General features: G+C 62.7%; 1 protein-coding gene and 1 long non-coding RNA gene across 30 annotated transcripts in view; one reads left to right on the top strand and one right to left on the bottom strand.

The window, feature by feature from the left end:
- The window catches only part of ACSF3 (acyl-CoA synthetase family member 3), an 87,230-nt gene extending 78,931 nt beyond the window's left edge, over positions 1–8,299 (top strand). For 15 of the 29 annotated variants that reach the window (XM_084959280.1, XM_084959282.1, XM_084959276.1 and 12 more), the window contains 3 exons: positions 3,362–3,496; positions 3,737–3,848; positions 5,799–8,299. In XM_084959280.1, coding sequence (XP_084815406.1) covers positions 3,362–3,496; positions 3,737–3,848; positions 5,799–5,937 — 386 coding nt within the window. In that variant the 3' untranslated portion in view covers positions 5,938–8,299. Of the gene's footprint in view, positions 1–1,373; positions 2,621–3,361; positions 3,497–3,736; positions 5,133–5,798 lie in introns of those variants that run through there. The other 14 variants (XR_014805248.1, XR_014805246.1, XR_014805244.1 and 11 more) reach the window with 6 other exon arrangements.
- On the bottom strand, positions 247–6,925 carry LOC146402135 (uncharacterized). The gene is made up of 3 exons (XR_014805288.1): positions 2,521–6,925; positions 1,228–1,420; positions 247–410 (listed from the first exon to the last, which is right to left on the bottom strand). It is a non-coding gene; the product is annotated as an uncharacterized LOC146402135 (long non-coding RNA).
- Positions 8,300–18,649: the final 10,350 nt, after the last annotated feature.

Below are 18,649 nucleotides of genomic sequence, written 5' to 3'. Positions count from 1 at the left end.
GGGCAGGCGAAGGGTCCTCCGGGGAGACCCCGAGGGGCTCCCTTTCTGCCCCGGAGCAGAGGCCCTGGGAGCCCGGGCCACCGTGTTCCCGCGGCCCTGCTTTCCCTTTGCTGACCCGGTGGCGCAAACCTGTGATTGTCCTTCAAATGCGGGTTTAACCGGATTACTTTTGAGCTGATTTTGCGTTTTGGGGTGTCCCTCTCGTAATCCTCCTTCCAAACGTCCTGATCTGAAAATCTCACTCGCTTTCTGGTCGCCGTCTTTTATTTTTAAACTCTGTTAAAAAGCTGCAGTTTTTCTTCTTCAAAAACGCAGGAACCCAAACCCCGTGGATTTGCCGAGAGCGGATTCGCTGCACGCGGGGCTGGCAGTTAAAGCGTTGCAGCCACTGGTCTTGATGAATATTTCAGCTGAAAGGAATAGCATGCATTAATTATTGTAAAGAGATGTCTTTAGGAGAAAATGATTTCGAAATTCAGTTTAATTTCATTGTAATGCGCAGCAAACAGGAAGGGAGTATGTGTGTTTAATTGGCTCTCGGGGGTGAGGCCTGGAAGCCGCGTGCCTTTGTCACAGGCCATTAGCGATACAGGCTGCATAATGAGTGCCCGCAATCAGCTCACAGCTGCCGCTCCGACGGGAGAGCATGATATTAAATAGAAATCAGGAGGAATTAAACTTAACCCTTTCCCCGGCCAGCCTCTCCTGCCGCCCAGATTCGGGCCCGACTGGGAGAAGGACTGTGTCCGCCGGGTCGCCCCAAGGGCCTCCCCCGACTGGACAGAGGAGAGAGGCCACCCGCTTCCACACCGGCCCCTCCCGCCCGCTCACCTGCACGGAGCCTGGTTCTCCAGCACAGGGAGCTCCATTAGCCCCGAGGCCCTGCGGCTGCTCAGGGAGGGCATCAAAGCTGTCCCACCAGGAGCCCCCACCCCCAACACTGGCGACACCAGCCTTGTTCCACCTGAGCACACCAGGCCTGGCGAGAACGTTACACACACCCACCCACCCCCTGGTGCCAGCCAGCCCTGGGCAGGGAGATGGAGATGCCAGGACCCAGCTCAGGACCCAGGGCTTTCCTGCTGCTGGAGATGGAGCTAAAGATACACGTGAAGACGCAGAAATGGGGACGCAGGAGAGGTGGGGCCCTGGGCCGGGGCAGAGCTCCCGCCCTCGGCACGTGGAGGCTGGTACTGGCACCCGAGGAGACACGAGCCTGTGACTCACTCTGGGGCCGCCTCACACAGCTCGATGGTAGGAGGCGGCGGTGACTGCCGCAGAAGCCACGCGGTGACGGGGCGAGGACTGTAGGAGCCCTGGCCGTTAGCGGAGGGCCTTCGGGCTGAGCTCGCTCCCGCTCTTTTCTTCCGCAGTGAGCACATCCTCTTATCTTCAGAGAAAAACGCTGAAGCCTCTTTTTCTAAGACAAAAAAGATCTGCAGCAGAGCGACAGGGGAGCCCTGCCGTGGCCTCCACACCCGTGGCCGGACTTTGCAGCCCTGGCGACGCGGCGGGGGGTGGGGGTGGGCGCAGGAGCGGGTCCCTGAGCCCAGCCGATCCCAGCAGGAACAAGGCCACAGGCAGATCTCGGGAGAAGTGCCGGCGGCCGTGGACACGGAATGGTTCCCTGCCCGATGGTGAAAGGGACTAACGTGGAAACACACTCCTTCCACTGAATCGGCAAACAGTCCCACGAGGCTGACACTCGGGGCTCTGAGGTGGCGGCACCGTGGCAGGGCGCCCTGGGAAGCTGCTGGCAGGAAGCAGGGTCGGACGCATGGGTGGGGAGCTGTGTTGGGGGGGTGGAGTGCCTCCTGCGGGTCCAGACGGGAGCTCTGCCCCCGCTGACGGGGTGGCCCGAGGAGCTGGCTGCTCTGCACACGGCAGGGAGTGGGGCGGGCAGACGGAGAGCCAGGAGGGGGTTGGGGTTGGGGGTGTCCCCTCGAGGGGCAGGGCCCCTGCCAGGCAGGGGCTGCAGCCGTGGTGGGCGGCCTCTCACCCTGGCTTAGCTGCTGCCCCACAGGCGATGCGGACTGGGGCCCAGCGGCCACGCTGGCTTTGCTCTGGGCAGGGGTGGGGCGGCCCTGGCAGAACAAGGACGGTGGGGGGGGGGGGAGCCCAGGGCAGGGCTGCAGGTGGAGGCAGTGGGAGCCGGATCTGGAAGCCCCGGTAGGGGCCTGAGCACCAGGGCACCCCGGCAGTGGCGACCAGACGGGCCGGGCTGGGGCCATGCATCGCCTGATTCAGGGGCTGGTGTTCAGTGATGGGAAGCAGTCGGGAGCCCGGACAGCCCCCTAGCCTGGGGGGAGCCTGGCCGGAGCCAGGGCTGACAGCAGGAATGGGAACGCGGCCGTGGCGGGCCTCGTGGGATGGGGACAGACAGCGTCCAGTCCCCGGGGCCCGCCTGTCGCTCCAGGCCTGCGTTCTTCCCTGCTAGCCCGTGGCCGTCGCTCAGGCTGTCCTGGGACCTTGACGGCTCCCTTCCTCCTGCTTCTGCCAGCGCGGGAGAGCCTGCCGTACCTGCAGAAGCTGGGCTCCCGCTGCGTCGTAAACCGCACAGCCATCCGTCTTGTCTAACAGGCTGGGGCGCCTGCGCCACGCGGGTCGCCAGGAGCGCGAGGTGATGGATGGCGCCTCCTGCCTGGGCGTCGCGAGGGGTCATGAAATATGTACGACTTAGGCCGGCTCCCGTCCCTCGTGGAGCACGGCGCGCGGGGCAGGCGGGGCGTCAGCGCGGCTCTCAGAGCCCAGGGGGGGCCTCCCCGCGTGCACCGCTCCCAGGGACACACAGGCGGGGAGGCCCGCTCACACTCAGCCCGCCGTCCACGATGCCCCCCGGCCTCGTCCCGCCCACCCCCACCCCGGGCTCGGGCTGGCGGGACCTCGTGGGTCCTCAGCTGGGCAGGGCTCCCGCTAGGCCTGGCGTCCAGGAGGAGGAGGTGGGGAAGCAGCACTGAGTGTGGGGCGGGGGTCCCTTCCTCCTGCCAGACCCCCGCCTGACACTGTGAGGCTCCTGAGCCCCGTCGGAGGGGCCGCACTGCCGCCCACACCAGGGCTCTGCGGTGGAAGCCCCAGTTCTCCTGGGAAACGCGGGAAGGGCACGGGGTCACCGAAGGACCTCCCTGTCCCCGCGGGACACTGGCCCTGCACAGGGACACGGCCAGGGGGCTTCTGGCGTCGGCATCGTGTGGGGTCAGACACCAGGCATCCGAGGCGGTCCTTGCCGCCTCGTCCCAGAAAGGTGCGGATGCTCGCCCAGGGGAAGCCACCCGTGAGGGGCGGGCAGCGCCCCCAGGCGTGTGCACCCGACCCACGCTGAGCCGCGGCCGGGCACGGCCCGCTGACCGGGGCCTCTCCTCAGGTGACACGGCCGTGTTCAGGGACAGCAGCTACTGGATCCGCGGCCGCACGTCTGTGGACATCATCAAGAGCGGCGGCTACAAGGTCAGCGCTCTGGAGGTGGAGCGGCTCCTGCTGGGTCACCCCAGCATCACGGGTGAGTAGCCGGCCGACACTGCCGTCCAAGCCCACAGCCCTTGCCGGCGGGAACCCCGTGCTTAGGGGCGGAGGTGTGCTCGGGGCCAGCCTCCGCCCGAGCGCCCTGGGCAGGACTGGAGCCAGGGGCCACCCTGGCCCTCAGAGCCACCGTGTCCCGTGTCCCCCCCGCCCCTGGCGTTTCCTGCACACCAGACCGCAGCGGACTGTTTGGAGACCTCACCCTCTTCTTCCTCCACAGACGTGGCTGTGATCGGAGTTCCAGACATGACGTGGGGCCAGCGGGTCACGGCAGTGGTGACCCTTCAAGAGGGACACTCACTGTCCCACAGGGAGCTCAAAGAGTGGGCCAGGTGTGCCTGGGCGGGCAGGGCCGGGGAGGGGGCCTGAGGTTGGCTTCGTGGTCTCTGTGGAACTGCAGCTCCACGGAGGGCCCTGGGGGAGCTGCATGGTGACAGCAGGTGCAGGTGTGGGGCCCAGTCACACCTACACCCAAGGGCCACCAGCAACAGAGGAACCAGGGGTTGCGTGTGTCTCAGAGGCTGGTTCCGAGGTGACGGGTCCCGCGCTGAGCGAGTGCGTCCTGTCCCCGGTGTAGACGGACCCTGTTGGGGAAGGTCCAGAGCAGCGTGATCCTGATGTGGGCTGAGCAAGCTGGGGTGCCCCCGCCATGTCCTCGATGCTCCCAGCGCCTGCTCTGAACACAGGCTCCTGCCTTTGGGGCTCTGGCCACAGACTCCGCCACCCTCACGTCCTCTTTGCGTCTTTGGTGGCTTGAACTCCCCTCACCCTGAACCTCCCCCAGAGGCCCTCCTGCCCGTCCTTGGTCCCCGGTCCCAGGGCCCGGCCTGAACCTCTGTGCTTGTCGGGGGCTGGACAGGACGAGGGTGGCGCTCTGACCCGCAGCGGCTGAGAGAGGAGCCAATGGGAACATCTCCAGGTTCCTTTGGGTCTGAGAGGCCCCTCCTGCCTCGCCCCGCTCCCTGCACCCCGGCTGGACCTGCGTCCCCCTTCTCCTTGGTGCTGAAGGAGGGAGACTTCCCGAACAGCAGGAACCCTGTTTGTCAGGGCTGCACTGCCGGGCAGGTCAACTCCCCTGGGATTGCAGAGTCACAGGGGATGCTGCGGTTTCAGAGGCGCCGAGAGTTCGCGGGTCAGCTCTGCGGCTTCACTTAAACCCTTGCTCTGTTCCTGTTAAGAACCCGAGGCGGAGTTCCCGTCGTGGCGCAGTGGTTAACGAATCCAACTAGGAACCATGAGGTTGTGGGTTTGATCCTTGGCCTTGCTCCGTGGGTTAAGGATCCAGCATTGCCGTGAGCTGTGGTGTGGGTCACAGGCGCGGCTTGGATCCTGCGTGGCTGTGGCTGTGGTGTAGGCCGGCGGCTGCAGCTCTGATTCGACGCCCAGCCTGGGAACCTCCATATGCCACGGGAGCGGCCCAAGAAAAGGCAAAAAGAGAAAAAAAACAAAACAAAACCCGAGGCACCTGCGAGGACCCAGGTTCACTCCCGGGCCTCGGACACCCACGTGCCCTAGGGGTGGCCGTCAAAGAAAAGCCAGGGCATTTCCCTGCGGCTCAGCGGGCTCAGAACCCGACCCGTGTCCGTGAGGATCCGTGTTCTTCCCAGCCTCGCCAGGTGGGTTAAGGATGAAGCGCCTGGAGCCGGGTGCTGCTGGGGACTCCAGCTTCCTGGGATTCCAGGCCAGCGGGTTTTCTTTTAGTTCGCGCTTTGTGACCTGGTCCTCGTGGCCACACCCGATGCGCTTATGGCTGGCGGGCAGAGGGAAGTCGGGGGGCCGGGCGGCCGTGTTCCAGGAACAGGGCGGCCCTGAGGTGGTGGTTCTCGCTGTCTGTGGGCAGATGGCCCAAGGCCACGCGCCCTGCATTTACTCGCGGGCACCGGCTGCTGAATGGAGACGTGGTGATTTCTCTGCCAACCGCCCTGCAGGGGTGGGGGGGGGGGGTACAGGCCGGCTCCTGGACCCAGACAGGCTCCTCCCCCCGTTTGCGAGGGGCGGCGCCAGCCTGAGCACATGGTCAGGGCACCCAGGGGTCTGCGGGGTGCCCACCCACCTCCCGCGGCCACAGTCTAGCCAGAGCCACACTGAGTGGGCGGCAGGGTTGGGACCAGGGTCTCGGCAGGCCTGACCTGAATGAGGCTCACCTTCTCCCCTGTGGGAAAGAGGGACCAGTAGGGCCTCGGACAGTGTGGCGTCTTGGTGGCGGAGGCCACACCCCGGCCCGCTGGGGAGGTGCGGCCTGCTCCCCCAGCGCCACGCTCAGGCCCTTCTTGTCTCTGCAGAGGCGTCCTAGCCCCGTACGCGGTGCCCTCGGAGCTCCTGCTGGTGGAGGAGATTCCTCGGAACCAGATGGGCAAGGTGAACAAGCGGGAGCTCGTCAGGCAGTTCTACCCGGGCGCCCCCGAGGCCGGGCGCCCGTGACCACAGCCGTTCTCCCTGCCCGGGCCTTGGGGCCGCGGCCACAGCGAGCAGCCCTGCAGGTCCGGAGGTGTCGCTGGGGTAGCAGGTCTCCCCAGGGAACGCAATAAAGGCTCCATGGAGAAGCTAACGCCGTCCCGGTCCCGTGCTCGCGTGCGAGGCTCGTGGGGCCGCGTCTCCCTGGACTCGGAGGCGGGACCCGGGCGGCCGAGGAGGGTGTTTGCCGGCTCGGGAGGCTCGTGGCGGTGGGCGCCTGTCCCTGCGGCCCTGGTGGCTCACCAGGCCTTCCAGGCTAGGGCGTAGCTCCGGTGCCAGAGGGGAGGAGGCGGAGTGCCCCTCGGCCACCGAAGGGGACGCCCTGGGACTGAAAGGGGCCCATGTGTTTCCTGTTGCGGCTGCAGCTGGCATCCCGCTGTGCTCACACGGCGTCCTGAGCGCTCACGGTAGCCAGCGGCTGACCACGAATGGCTCTGCCGCTGCACTTCCTGCCTGCAGGTAACGCTCCCTGGGCGGTGAAGACCGTGGGAAAGGCCGAGCCGTGGAGAGGCTTGGCGAGTGTCTCCAGGACAGGGGCCTACCCAGAACCATGCCTTTCCCAGCCTGGGAGGGGTGGGAGCACAGGCCGGACGCGGCCCCAGGGGCCTGGGCGAGCATCCTGTGACCCATGGCCCCCAAGGCCACGCAGGCCCGTTACCCTGGGACTGGGCCACAGGCTGGTCAGCCTCTGCCCACCCCACAGGCTCCTCAGGGACTGCCCGCCTCTGACCCCTGACCCCAGGTACACCCGGCTCCTGGGCCTCTGCTGACGCCAGGGCTTTCCATGGGCCTAACGCGTGCAGGCACGTGAGGTGCAGGCACGTGGGGCTGGGTCTCCACCCCCACGTGTGTGTGCCAGCAGCTGTGTGTGTGGATTTCCATGCAGGCTTCTGGACACAGTCTCCCCACGCCTGGGGACATGCCTGTAGGGTGGCAGCATAGCACCCCACCCACCTTCACATTTCTCCACACGGTGCCCCCCGTGCCCCCCCACCCCCACTGACTGGCAGCACACGATACACAGCCTTGGTCACTGTAACGGCTGCGGCCCTTAGGCCATTAGTCTGTCCCCCCCCATCAAGCCCTTCAGGCGACCGCGTCCTTGCGGTATCAGCCCCGTCCCTCAGCACCCGCGAGCTGGGGCGAGGCCGGCGAGGCACCTGACCGGCGGGAGTGGCTGCCTCGTGCACCACATGCGTGCAAACAGGGCAGGACATGGGGCGAGTCCACACGTGTGCACTCCATCCTGTACAGACACACCACTCAGACACGTACAGACACAGACACCTGCACGTACGAAGGGACACAGGCAGAGACACGCACACGTATATACCCGTGCGGGGCCACATACACATGCCTGCCGGTGCACACGTACCTGGATGTAGAGACATGGAATCACACAAACTGCACACCTGGACACGGAAGTGTCCATAAACAGCCCAGTCTGGGCTCCGAAGCCCAGGGGTCAGCGGGTCTGGCCCCCACTCCCTGGTCAGTAGGTGGGGTCCACAGAGCCCCGTGTGTCCTGAGGCTCCTCGCAGCCCTAGAGCGTGGAATCAACCGAGGACAGATTAAGCATGTCTTAAGTCGCTCAACACCGAGGACAGAAGAGGGGCGCCTGACCACTGTGTGTCCTGCCAAGGGGCTCTTTCTCAAGATGAAAACACAGCAGCTGGTGCCTCCCCCCAAGCCTGCCTCCTGGGAGGTAAACACGGGCAGGGGCTGAGCGGTGGCGGTGTGATGGTTTTACGGGCGCCAGGTGCGCCCCCGCAGCACCATCATTGGCAAAGTGGCCTCCCCACATCACTTCCTGTGTGCAGGTGCAGAAATTTGTCCAGAAAACACTCCTGGGTGGTGCAGTTACAGGATTTCAGGCTCCGCTGTATGATCGGCTGGAGGTCCAGCCCCATTCTTGCAAAAGCAGTGGTGCCCGTGTCGCCCGGCCTGCCAGCCCCTTCCCTCTCCTCCAAGCCAGGCAAGAACAGAGTGGTGGTCTTCGCCTTTGGGCTGGGTCTGAAGTGGAGTCTCTTTGTCTCCACTTGCACTTCCCTGATTATTAACTAGGCGGGATCTTTTGAAAAGTTTACTGGCCATTTGGGTTTTTATTCTGTGAACTGCCTCTTCATGTTCTTTGCCCATTTTCTGCTTGGGTGTGGATAATTTTCTTGATTGTGCATTGCTTACGTGGCTGGCCTGCTAGTGGTAGCTATTGGCGTGCAGAATTTGAAAGTGTTAATATCTTCAAGTGCATTTGTCTTTTTGATGTGTTTTTCTCGTCTGAAACATCTTGTCAAACCCTAAGCTATTAAATATTTTCCCATATCTAAAAGTTACAAAGCTCTGCTCTTCCCTTTTAAGCCCTAATTCATCCGAAATTTATTTCCATGTGTCGTGTGAAGAGCTAGTTTTTCCCAGAAGGGATAAGCGGTGGTCCCAGCGTGGCTTTCAGCATCTTCCGTTTCTCCCCACCGGCCTGGGGCGGCCTTGTTCGCATCCGTGTCCAGGCTGCCCTGCTCCCTGCCCCCACCGCCGCCTCCCGGCACAGCCCTGGCTGTTCTTGGCCCTTCTCTTTCCCATATGAATGCTAAGGGCGGCTTGAACGATTGCGTCTGGAGTGCATAAGCAACGAGAACTTGCTGTGGAGCACGGGGAGCTGTATCCAGTCACTTAGGCTGGAACGCGATGGAGGACGATGTGAGAAAAAGAACGTTCGTGTGTGACGGGTCACTTTGCTCGCAGTAGAAATTGACAGCACTGTAAACCAAGTATAGTGGAAAGAATACAAATCATTGTTTAAGAGCAAGCCGCTGACAGTTCCTCTCAAACACAGCAGCAGCAGCAGCCCTCCTTGGAACAGTCGTTGGAGGCGATTGGCTGTGTAGGTGAACGGAATCCTCCAGCGCGCGCTCCGCAGCCTTCTCTGCCCGTCCTGCAGTTGGAGGGCTGAGCCCCGGCTGTCGCGCCGCTCTGCTGTGATGCGAATGCATCTTTTCTTTCCTTCCTTCCGCGGGTTCTCAGTGTGCGGTCCTGTCTGCACCCGCAGGGCTGGCCTCTCCAGTGAAGTGAAAGCCGGGGCAGAGGCGGCTGGGGGCGCGGGGCGCGTCCCCCGGCAGGTGCCTGCAGGCCACGCCCCCTGAGACCCGGGCGCTCCCGGTGGCTGCCCGGATCGCTGAGGTCCTCGGGGAGGGGCGCTCAGGTGGACCGAGGCCTTTCGTGTCTGCTGAATTGACCATCCTTGGCGTCCGCAGTCTGTGGATACGAGGTCGCGACGAGTTCGGAGGCCAGAGGGCGCTGCTGCCGCTGGACACCCCCTCCCTCACCGTGCAGGGAGCCGGGCTGTGGCGACCCTTTAATGTAGTTGTTTCAAACCCCAGAAAGCTCAGGATATCCAAGTTGTTTGGTTTGGGTTTTATTTTCTTTGTGTTTGCGGTAACCTCATTTGGCAGGACTGATACTCGTGTGTTGGAAGGAGAGTCCCAGTGTGATGGGGGCGGGGGAGGGGGGGTGCCCGCTGGGACGGGGTGAGGTGGGGGGACCCTTATGTTGGGATCAGGGCTCCCTCAGCTCTTTTCCAGCCAAGGTGAGGCATTTGCCGGAGCCAGCATCTTGGGCTTGCAGCCTCCGGAACTGTGAGATGCGAAGTCGGTGTGCTTTTGTCACAGTGGCGCAAATGCACTGAGACAGGACGTGTGGGTTTGGACCGACCTGAGGCCAGTGAGCCTTCTGGACACACTCGTGCGAGCACCAGGACCCGAGGGAGTGGCATCCTGTGGCAAACATGGCATCCAAGTGTGGGAAAGGCTCTGAGTCCCGCACACTCTCTGCCCAGGGCTTTGGGGTGGGGCGTGGGCCCCGAGCCGTGTCCACCTCAGGCTTCTGACAGGTGGGACCCACCCGCCCGGCTGTCTTTGGTGACTGACTGGGACTCCTCCGTGGCGAGTGGTCACTTTCACCTGCTCCCCTGAATCTTGCGTAAAGCCACGTCTGTCATCCAGGCTTGGGATCTGTTGGCAGGTTGTCACAGGCCTTTCTTGGGACGTCAGACCCCTGTCCCTGCAAAGGTGCTTCTCCTCCTCAGCCCGGAGCCCCTCCTGGGCCCTCCTTCTCCTGTCCTGGTGGCCGCTGGGACCCACTCTTGCTGGCTCCCTCCCAGGGCTCCAAAATCTGGGTCTCTCTGCTTTAATTTAATCTCTCAACCCACGAGCAACCGAAGCAAATCTTCTTTTTCTTTCTTTCTTTTTTTTTTTTTTTTTTTTTTTTATCTTTTAGGGCCGCACCTGCGGCATATGGAGGTTCCCAGGCTAGGAGCTGAATCAGAGCTGCAGCCGCCAGCCTACACCACAGCCACAGCAACGCCAGATCCGAGCCGCGTCCTCGACCTACACCACAGTTCACGGCAACACCGGATCCTTAACCCACGGAGCGAGGCCAGGGACTGAACCCGCGTCCTCATGGATGCCAGTCAGATTGGTGTCTGCTGCGCCACGGCAGGAACTCCTGGAGCACAGTTCTATCCACCATTTTCCCCTGACCTCTGCAGGGACGAGAGCACAGGCCATGGGGTTCCTGGGCTTTGAATTCAAGGCCCCTTGTGTATCCTCCACAGCCGTTTTTGTTCCAGGGCGGATGGCTACACAGAATCTGTCAGGGGAAACCTTGGCTTCCTTGGTGCCTCCCTGGGCCTGCTGGTCTCAGCGAAGTCAGGAGCCACCTGTTCCCACTCCCTTGCAACGACTCTCCTTCAGTTTTTCAGAGCTGGCCCAGGCCCAGCCTGTACTTGATTCTTACATATTTCCCCTCATATCATGTTTTTCCTGAGATCGGTACCCCTGTTCTGACCTCTGGTGGGGGCGTATTTAAACGGACGTCCCTGGAGTTCCCATCGCGGTGCAGTGGAAACATATCCGACTAGGACCCATGAGGACACGGGTTCAGTCCCTGGCCTTGCTCAGGGTTAAGGATCCGGCGTTGCCGTGAGCTGTGGTGTGGGAAGCAGACACGGCTCGGATCCCGCATTGCTGTGGCTGTGGTGTAGACTGGCGGCTGCAGCTCCGATTCGACCCCTAGCCTGGGAACCTCCATGTGCCACGGGTGCAGCCCTAAAAAGCAAAAAAGAAGAAAGCAAGCCATCAGAAGGTCTTGGAACAAAGCAGGCTTGCTTCGCTGTAAAACCACGACTAAAAGCAGGAGCTCTGCCTCAGGTCATTAAGCGAAAGGGAAAGTGAGGCCCGCACTCAAGTTCACAAGACAGTGAGTTCAAGGGAAGGGTGACCTTGCAGTCGGGGACCCTCATTGTACAAACCCGAGATGATTCGACGCACCTCAGCGTCTGCTGCCACCCTCGGCCGACGTGAGCCAGCATCGTGACGGTCCTAGTCTGACCTCGGAGGGCCAGACACTCCCTTCCCCAGTGCAAGGGAGGAGCTGACGGTGTCAGCCCGCTGTCTGCCCGAGGGGCGAGGAAGCTGGTCCCTTCGCCCCTGCCCCCCGCATGTGACACTGCAGCCCACCTAATCCTCAGGGCACAGCTTCTTTGCCAGCCCGAGTGTATTTCTCACAAGCATCTTTTTTTTTTTTTTTTTAAAGAACCACACCCACGGCACACGGAGGTTCCCAGGCTAGGGGCTGAATCAGAGCTGCCCCTGCTGGACTACACCACAGCCACACCAGATCCTTAACCCACTGATCGAGGCCAGGGATCGAACCAGAGTCCTCATGGATCCTCATCGGATTCATTTCCACTGTGCCACAACGGGAACTCCCACAAGCGTCCTACCTTAGTAAATCTGTTTCTTGCCTATCACTTTGACCCTGCATGAATTCCTTCTGCGCCAAGACACAAAGAACCTGAACCTCAGTAAGTCCAGGCACCAGGTGAGTGATTCTCATGTAAAAACTGCCCGTTGGAGTCAGAGGTGTTTTGGTTTCACTGCTTGCCCCGCAGTCCCTGCCCCTCTGCCGTCTTGACCTGTCCTGGAGCATTTCGCTTTTGTTTGGGAGACGGAAATTAAGAGGCTTTGTTGTTACAAGCAGTTATTTCAGTTTACTGACGTTTTACCAACTTCTTAGCTGAACTCATTTCATCTTAACGAATCATTCTCAGCAGTAGTTGTTTCCGGAACAGTCTCTGAGTGTCTGTCTGTAATTCGCACCCTTGAGCGACGGGCTGTCCGGCGGCCCGCGTCCTCTGCTGCCGCTAAGGCGGTCTTGCTCCTCCGCCCCATTCTGCCTACGCAGCGCTCCTGCCCCTCTTGGCCTGACTCGCTCACCCGCCCCGCGCAGAGCCGGCCCGGGTCCCGGCCCGGGAGAGCGGCTGGCTGCCAGCAGGGGGAGCCAGAGTGCGGGGAGCCGGCGGGCTCGGGTTCCCCGCAGCGGGCTGGGTGGAGCCGCGCGGCGGGGCGGGGCTCAGCCGGAGGGCGGGGCGTCCAGCCGAGCCCCGGAGCCGGGGGAGCTGCGGGCGCCGCTCAGGAGTGCACAGGCCCCGGCTCACAGGAAAAGGGGGACAGGGGGACCAGGACAGCGGCTGAAACAGGCCGCCTCTCCCCAAAGGGGCCAGGAGACCGCAGCTGGGCCTCCAGCCCGGGACCTGGCGTCCTGGACGCGGCGGGGAGGCCTCTCCCAGGCCGTCTACCCGGGTCCTCTGTCTGGAGGAGAAAGGGCCCACGGCCTGCCCACCCCATTCTTCAAGGCTGTCCCTTTGTGGCGGAGCGGAAATGTTGCGGTTTCATCCCTGCCCTCGCTCAGTGGGTTAAGGATCCCGTGTTGCTGCGGCTGTGGTGTAGGTTGCAGACGCGGCTTGGATCTGGCATTGCTGTGGCTGTGGTCTAGGCTGGCGGCTTCAGCTCTGATTAGACCCCTAGCCTGGGAACCTCCATACGCCGCGGGTGCGACCCTAGAAAAAGACAAAAGACAAAAAAAAATGACCAAAAAAAAGGCTATCCCTGCAGAGGGACACACCACAGGTCCCAGGAGACCCTGCTGAGTGAGTCTGCCCCAGCTCCACTCCAGCGAGACCAGCGGTTGTCAGACTAAAGTGATTCTGTTACAGCGATGATTTAATCTGGCGGTGATTACTGTGATTTATACGGATGTTTGGGATTCTTTGCGCCCAAATTTGTCACCTGTCCACTTGATAGTAATTGGTGCTGGAGTCAAGGTGAGCAGGATGGGGGATGGGCAGGGGCTACACTGCCTGGCGGACTGGGGGACCCCACACCCTCCTGAAGCACCCCCAGCCCCTCAAGTCCCCCTCCCCTGCCAGCACCCCCTCCATCCCTTCCAGCCTCACCTGCTCTGACTGGGGAGATGCCCAGAAGCTGCCACACTGGCGGCTCTTCTGGGCCACATGGGAAGAACCATGAAGCAGACGAGGGAACCGCTGTCCTGCAGCCCCCAGGCAGCCTGCGGTACAGTCCCTGGCCCCCTCCTCCAGGACCAACCCTGGCCCTACCCCAAACCCAAGGTTCATCCCCTGGCCCCCTCCCCCAGAACTAGCACCTGGCCCTACCCCCAAAGCCAGGGACCCACTAGCTCCCAGGCCCCTCCCCTCCCCATGGAACAAGCCCCCTGCCCTCCTCAACCCCCAAGACCAGCCCCCTGCCCTCCTCCCCTCCCCTCCCCACCCCAGGCAGCCTCATTGACCTGAGCCCATCCCACCAGGGCCACAAGGACCCCCCAGCCTGGCCTTGCACCAGGGTAAGCCTGTCATGCAGCACAGAGAGCTCAGAAATGAGTGAGCAGGGAGTTCCCGTTGTGGTGCAGTGGTTAACGAATCCAACCAGGAACCATGAGGTTGCAGGTTCAATCCCTGGCTTTGCTCAGTGGGTTAAGGATCTGGCGTTGCCGTGAGCTGTGGTGTGGGTTGCAGATGTGGCTCGAATCTGCTGTGGCTGTGGCTCTGGCGTAGGATGGCTGTAGCTCCGATTGGACCCCTAGCCTGGGAAGCTCTATATGCCGCGGGTGAGGCCCTAAAAAGCAAAATAAACAAACCAAGGAACTTGACCATCTGAGCCCAGGGACCTGAGCTCTCCAGTGTGCCCTGCCCCTCTGTCACTGTGGCCGGGGCTGCCCCTCACTGGTACTCACCACGGTCTGAACTGAGCTTGGGAGCTCAGGGTTCTGGCAGGGAGCCTGGCTCAGCCAAGGAAGGTGCCATCTGGCAGAGGCAATGCCCCCCAGACCGCAGGGCCTTCCCTGGAGCCACACTGCCCTCTGCCGGTCCTGGTGGGTGTGACGGGGGCCACCAGGACCCCTGCTCTCCTGCTGCTGCTGCCTGACCTAGCTGGGGGCAGCTGGGACAGAGGCTGCCCCCTCAGGGCCTCCAGCTCCTGAGTTCTTTGGGCCACAGGGCCTGTGGGGGCTGCCAGCACCCAGTCTCTCTTCTGTCCATCTGTCTGTCTTTCCATAATTTTGAGCAACCAGGACTTGAGAAACATAGTTTGAGAGTGGCCAGCTATTATGTGCTCGGGGAAGATGTCACAGGCTGCTGAACAGGCAAAGCTGACGGCAGCCCCTCAAACCAGGGCTGGCGGCCTGACTGTGCCGAGGCCAACCGGGGACATGCGCAGCCTGGACCAGCAGTGACACCCTGTGCTCCCCAGGCCACCTGTGTTACCGTCCAGGGCTCCTGGACCCCTTGATCAGTGGAAGTTGATGAGAAGCCACACAGGAAAACAGGGAAGGTTTTACTGGGGCCCCTGCAGGGAAGTGACAACAACCGGTTCCTTTGTTCCCTGGGGTGGGGAGTTCCCACCGGCCTGCACCACAGCCATGGCCACGCCGGATCCGAGCCACATCTGCCACCGACACCACAGCTCCCGGCAGTGCCGGATCCCTAACCCACTGAGCGAGGCCAGGGATTGAACCCGAATCCTCATGGATCCTAGTCAGATTCCTTAACCTCTGAGCCATGACGGGAACTCTATTTTGAGTTCCTTATGGTTTCTCTGTATTTGTTGCTCCAGGAGGTGTTTGTCCACGTGCCAGTATTGCCGCCACTGCAGCAAAGGGCCCCAGGCCCCAGGCCCAGCCTGTCTCACCTGCACGCCTCCCCCTCCAGCCCACCCCAGCACCCCTCTGACCCGGGAACCCATTTAAAGGCATGAAGCCCTCTGCAGGATCCCACTGCTTGACTCAGGCCACGGGGCCAGGTGGGCTGCAGGACCCTTCCCGACCTGCCCCCGCTGATTGCTTGGCTCCGTTGCAGCCCCTCCCTCATGCTGCTTCAGCACGTCGGGTCTGTTGTCTGCCCTAGGAGTGCTTTAGTAGGGCTAACGCCCTGGCGCACAGAAGGGGCCTGGCACAGGGGAACTAGAAGGCGGGAGGAGGCGGGCAGGGGGGCAGAGTCTGCATCCACCTAGCCTCCTGCCCACCTGCGGACCAGGCTCCAACGTGGAAAGGGCGTGGGCCCTGCAGCCGGATGCCTTTGCTGCTGCCAGGACCCACCGCCCGTGTCGCCTTGGCCTTCTCAAGCCTCCGGTCCTTGCTGGTAAAAGGAGGCCCCAGCGGGACCAGCCGCGTGTGACTGGGTCAGTGACTGGGCCACTAGGAGCACCTCGAGTCTGACTGTTGTTACTGTCGCTGCTGCCCTCTGGGCGCCGCCACCTGGATGGCAACGGTCATGCCCAGGCCGATGCCTGGTGTCCTCCTGAGAGCCAGGCATTCTTCTTCCTCTGCGCTGCGTCCACTCTCTCTCCAGCCCCCAGCCTGGTCACAAGAGCCTGAACCCCGGCCAGGCGGGCACCCCAAGGAGCTGCGTCCCCACCATCCCCTTGCCACACAGCCCTACGTGACCCTCGCTTGTGAAACAGATGCAGTGCAGATGCCCCATGAGACCAGTCGTGCTGCCAAGTCACATGGCCACCTGCACCCCCAGATCACTTACTGCAAACGGCTGACAAATACGGCTCCATTATCTCCCCATCTTAGGTCAGGCGTCTCGGGGGCTCTTCGGAGTCGTCTGTTCCAGGTCACACGAGGCGAAATTGTCCCCTGGAGCTGGGGACAATTTGAATCAAACTCAGCAGGTCCTTGGCAGAATCTGGCTCCTGGGGGTTGGAGCTGAGGGCCCGGCTCCCTGGCTGTGGGCCGGCTGCCCTCCGCTGCCAGAGGCCTCCTGCTCCTGAGCCCACCTCAAACTCTGGCTCCTTCTTGCTGCGTTTTTCCAGCTCAGCCGGCCCCTCTCTGCTCCTGAGGGTGCTTGTGACTCGATGAAACCCGCCCCACAGTCCACGACCCTTCCTTGCCGCAGGGTCAGCTCCTTCTGTCAGGGAACTGGGTGTTTTCACAGGCTCAGGGAGGGGACTTCGGCCATCTGGGTGGCAGCTGTGTAGCCGGAGTGTCACCAAACATCTGGCCCTTAGGACAGGGTAGCTTGTGTCCAGTTTGGTGTAAGCCTGCCTGCTTTCACACTGGACAGTTCTTATTTCGCTGTATAACTACAGTAGTCCTTTTTTTTTTTTTTTTTTTTTTTTAGGGCCACCCTGCAGCATATGGAGGTTCCCAGGCCAGGGGTTTTATCAGAGCTGCAGCTGCCGGCTTCGCCCCCAGCCACAGCAACAGCCACACCAGATCCGAGCCACGTCTTCGACCTACACCACAGCTCACGGCACCATCGGATCCTTAACCCACTGAGCGAGGCCAGGGACTGAACCCACATCCTCGTGGACACTTGCTGGGTTCTTAACCTGCTGAGCCACAATGGGAACTCCCCTAATGTACCTACTTATACTTCTCTCAAGTTAATAATAGCTTCACTTCTCTGCTGGAGGTCTCAGTACCCGCTTTTATCAAGGGCACCGGCCCCTCCTTCCCACACCCCCTACACCCCTCCCCCAGCAGGGGGGCCAGTGCCCTTCCAGCTCACAGGTGCACCCCAGTGTATACGTATTGCCAGCCTGTAGACCAGACTCCAGCCCGAGTGGACGCGCAGGTCATCTGCCCAACTGTGTCCCCAAGAGGGGGGTGGTCATCCAGGGTCAGGGGGGTCCTGGCTCCCCACGAGGTTGGATGGGGAGCCCCTGGCGCCTTGGGCTCCAGCCACTCCTGCACCGCACCAAGGACCTGAGGGAGGTCAAAGGTGGGACCCTGGTGTTGGCCACCTGGTACGCAGGAGGGGGCACCAGAGCCCATCTGGAAAGTGGGCTTTGGGGGAGGGGCCTGGCCCTCATTAGCAAGGAAGGCCAACTGGCCCTTGCAGCCTGGGGTGGACCAGCACCAGATGGGACCTCGGGGCTCAGGGAAGCCATCCCTCCTCTGGGTCACAAGAGGAAATGGAGGAAATGGCCACAAAAGTGAAGGGAACGTGCTTCGTGGGGCCCAGAGATGGGACCGACTGCAGGCTGCCCTGGCCCAGGAAGCAGGGCCGTGGGGGGCCCTACCGGCCTGGGGACCACAGCCCTCCCCCAGCGGCCCCTTCCTGCCCTTGGGGCTCCCCTGTGACCAGCTTTCCCATGCCCCCGCAGACGCTCACACCCCGGAGGCTGTTGAGCGGGAGACAGGAGGCCAGGAGCAAGGCAGGGGAGGGGTGCCTGGGGTCAGCCCCTGGGACTCCGCCCAGCCCCCAGACCCCCTACTTCGCTTGCTGCACTGTGACCAGGGACGGAAACCCAAAGCTTCAGAGGGCTTCTCCACCCAGGGTCTGGCGTCCCTGACCTCAGAGGCAGGACAGTGGCTCCAGGGCCGCTCAGCCCCAGGATTTCAGATCCTGTGGCTGGAAGATCTGAAGATCCTTCAGAGCAGTGAGTGCCAGCGTCACGCTGGAGCCCCCCACTGCCGCCCGCGGCAGCCTGGCCTCCGGCCAAGCAGGCCAAGGGCACAGATGGCGCAGCACCTGCTCAGCTGCCCCTCAACCTGGAGAGGAGGGCAGAGGCCCGTGACTGCTCCTCCCCAGCCCAGGCTCTCCTCGTCCTATGGGGCGGGGAAGGGGGGGGTGTCAGGGGTGCAGGGCCAAGAGAGAGACCCTCCCTCCCCTTCCGCCAAGTAGTCACCAACCCAATAATGGCCCATCCCGCAGTAGGAAGACCTTCTGGGTGAAGGGCAGGCCGGGCACCAGCCAGGGCTGCCCTGTCCTTCCTGTGTGTTAGCCCCATGGGTCAGCAGTCGACAAGCAGCCCTGGGGGCTGCACTCCAGCGCGCGGGGGGGGGGGGGGGGGGGGACGACCGTGAACACACACAGCAAATGTGATCCGAGCCCTCAGGGAGGCGAGCGGCTGGCCTTAGGGACAGTCGGAGAAGCAGTCCTGGTGAGGGCGCGGCCAGTGCAAAGGCCCTGAGACAGGAGCCTGCCTGGTGCTCAGACAGAGGGACTCCACTCTGGTCCCTAATTCAGCCCCACCACCGCTGCCTTTCTGCCCGCCTCCGCCGCTCCACGGCCTGACCCTGGAGCCAGGCATCCAGCTTGGGTCACTGCCTGACCCCTGCTCTGCCCCACACGTGGGGAACACTATGTGCTGTCACTCAGCCCCACGCCCCGCCCCCGCGCCCGGGCTGTCGCTCGGCCCCCTGGCCCGCCCCGCCCACCACGTGCCGTCACTCAGGCCCCCAAGTCCCGCCCTCGCGCACGTGCCGTCGCTCAGCCCCCTGGCCCGCCCCGCCCACCACGTGCCCTCACTTAGTTCCCTGGCCCCGCCCAGCCTCGCCCCCGCACACGTGTTATCACTCGCTCGGCCCCGCCCGCCGC

Source organism: Sus scrofa, chromosome 6, assembly GCF_054392235.1.
Source record: "Sus scrofa isolate SSC_HxYL_T2T_F1_AM1 chromosome 6, Sscrofa_HxYL_maternal_Yorkshire_Landrace_v2.0, whole genome shotgun sequence".
NCBI lineage: Eukaryota > Metazoa > Chordata > Mammalia > Artiodactyla > Suidae > Sus > Sus scrofa.
This window is presented reverse-complemented; position numbering and strand designations above follow the sequence as displayed.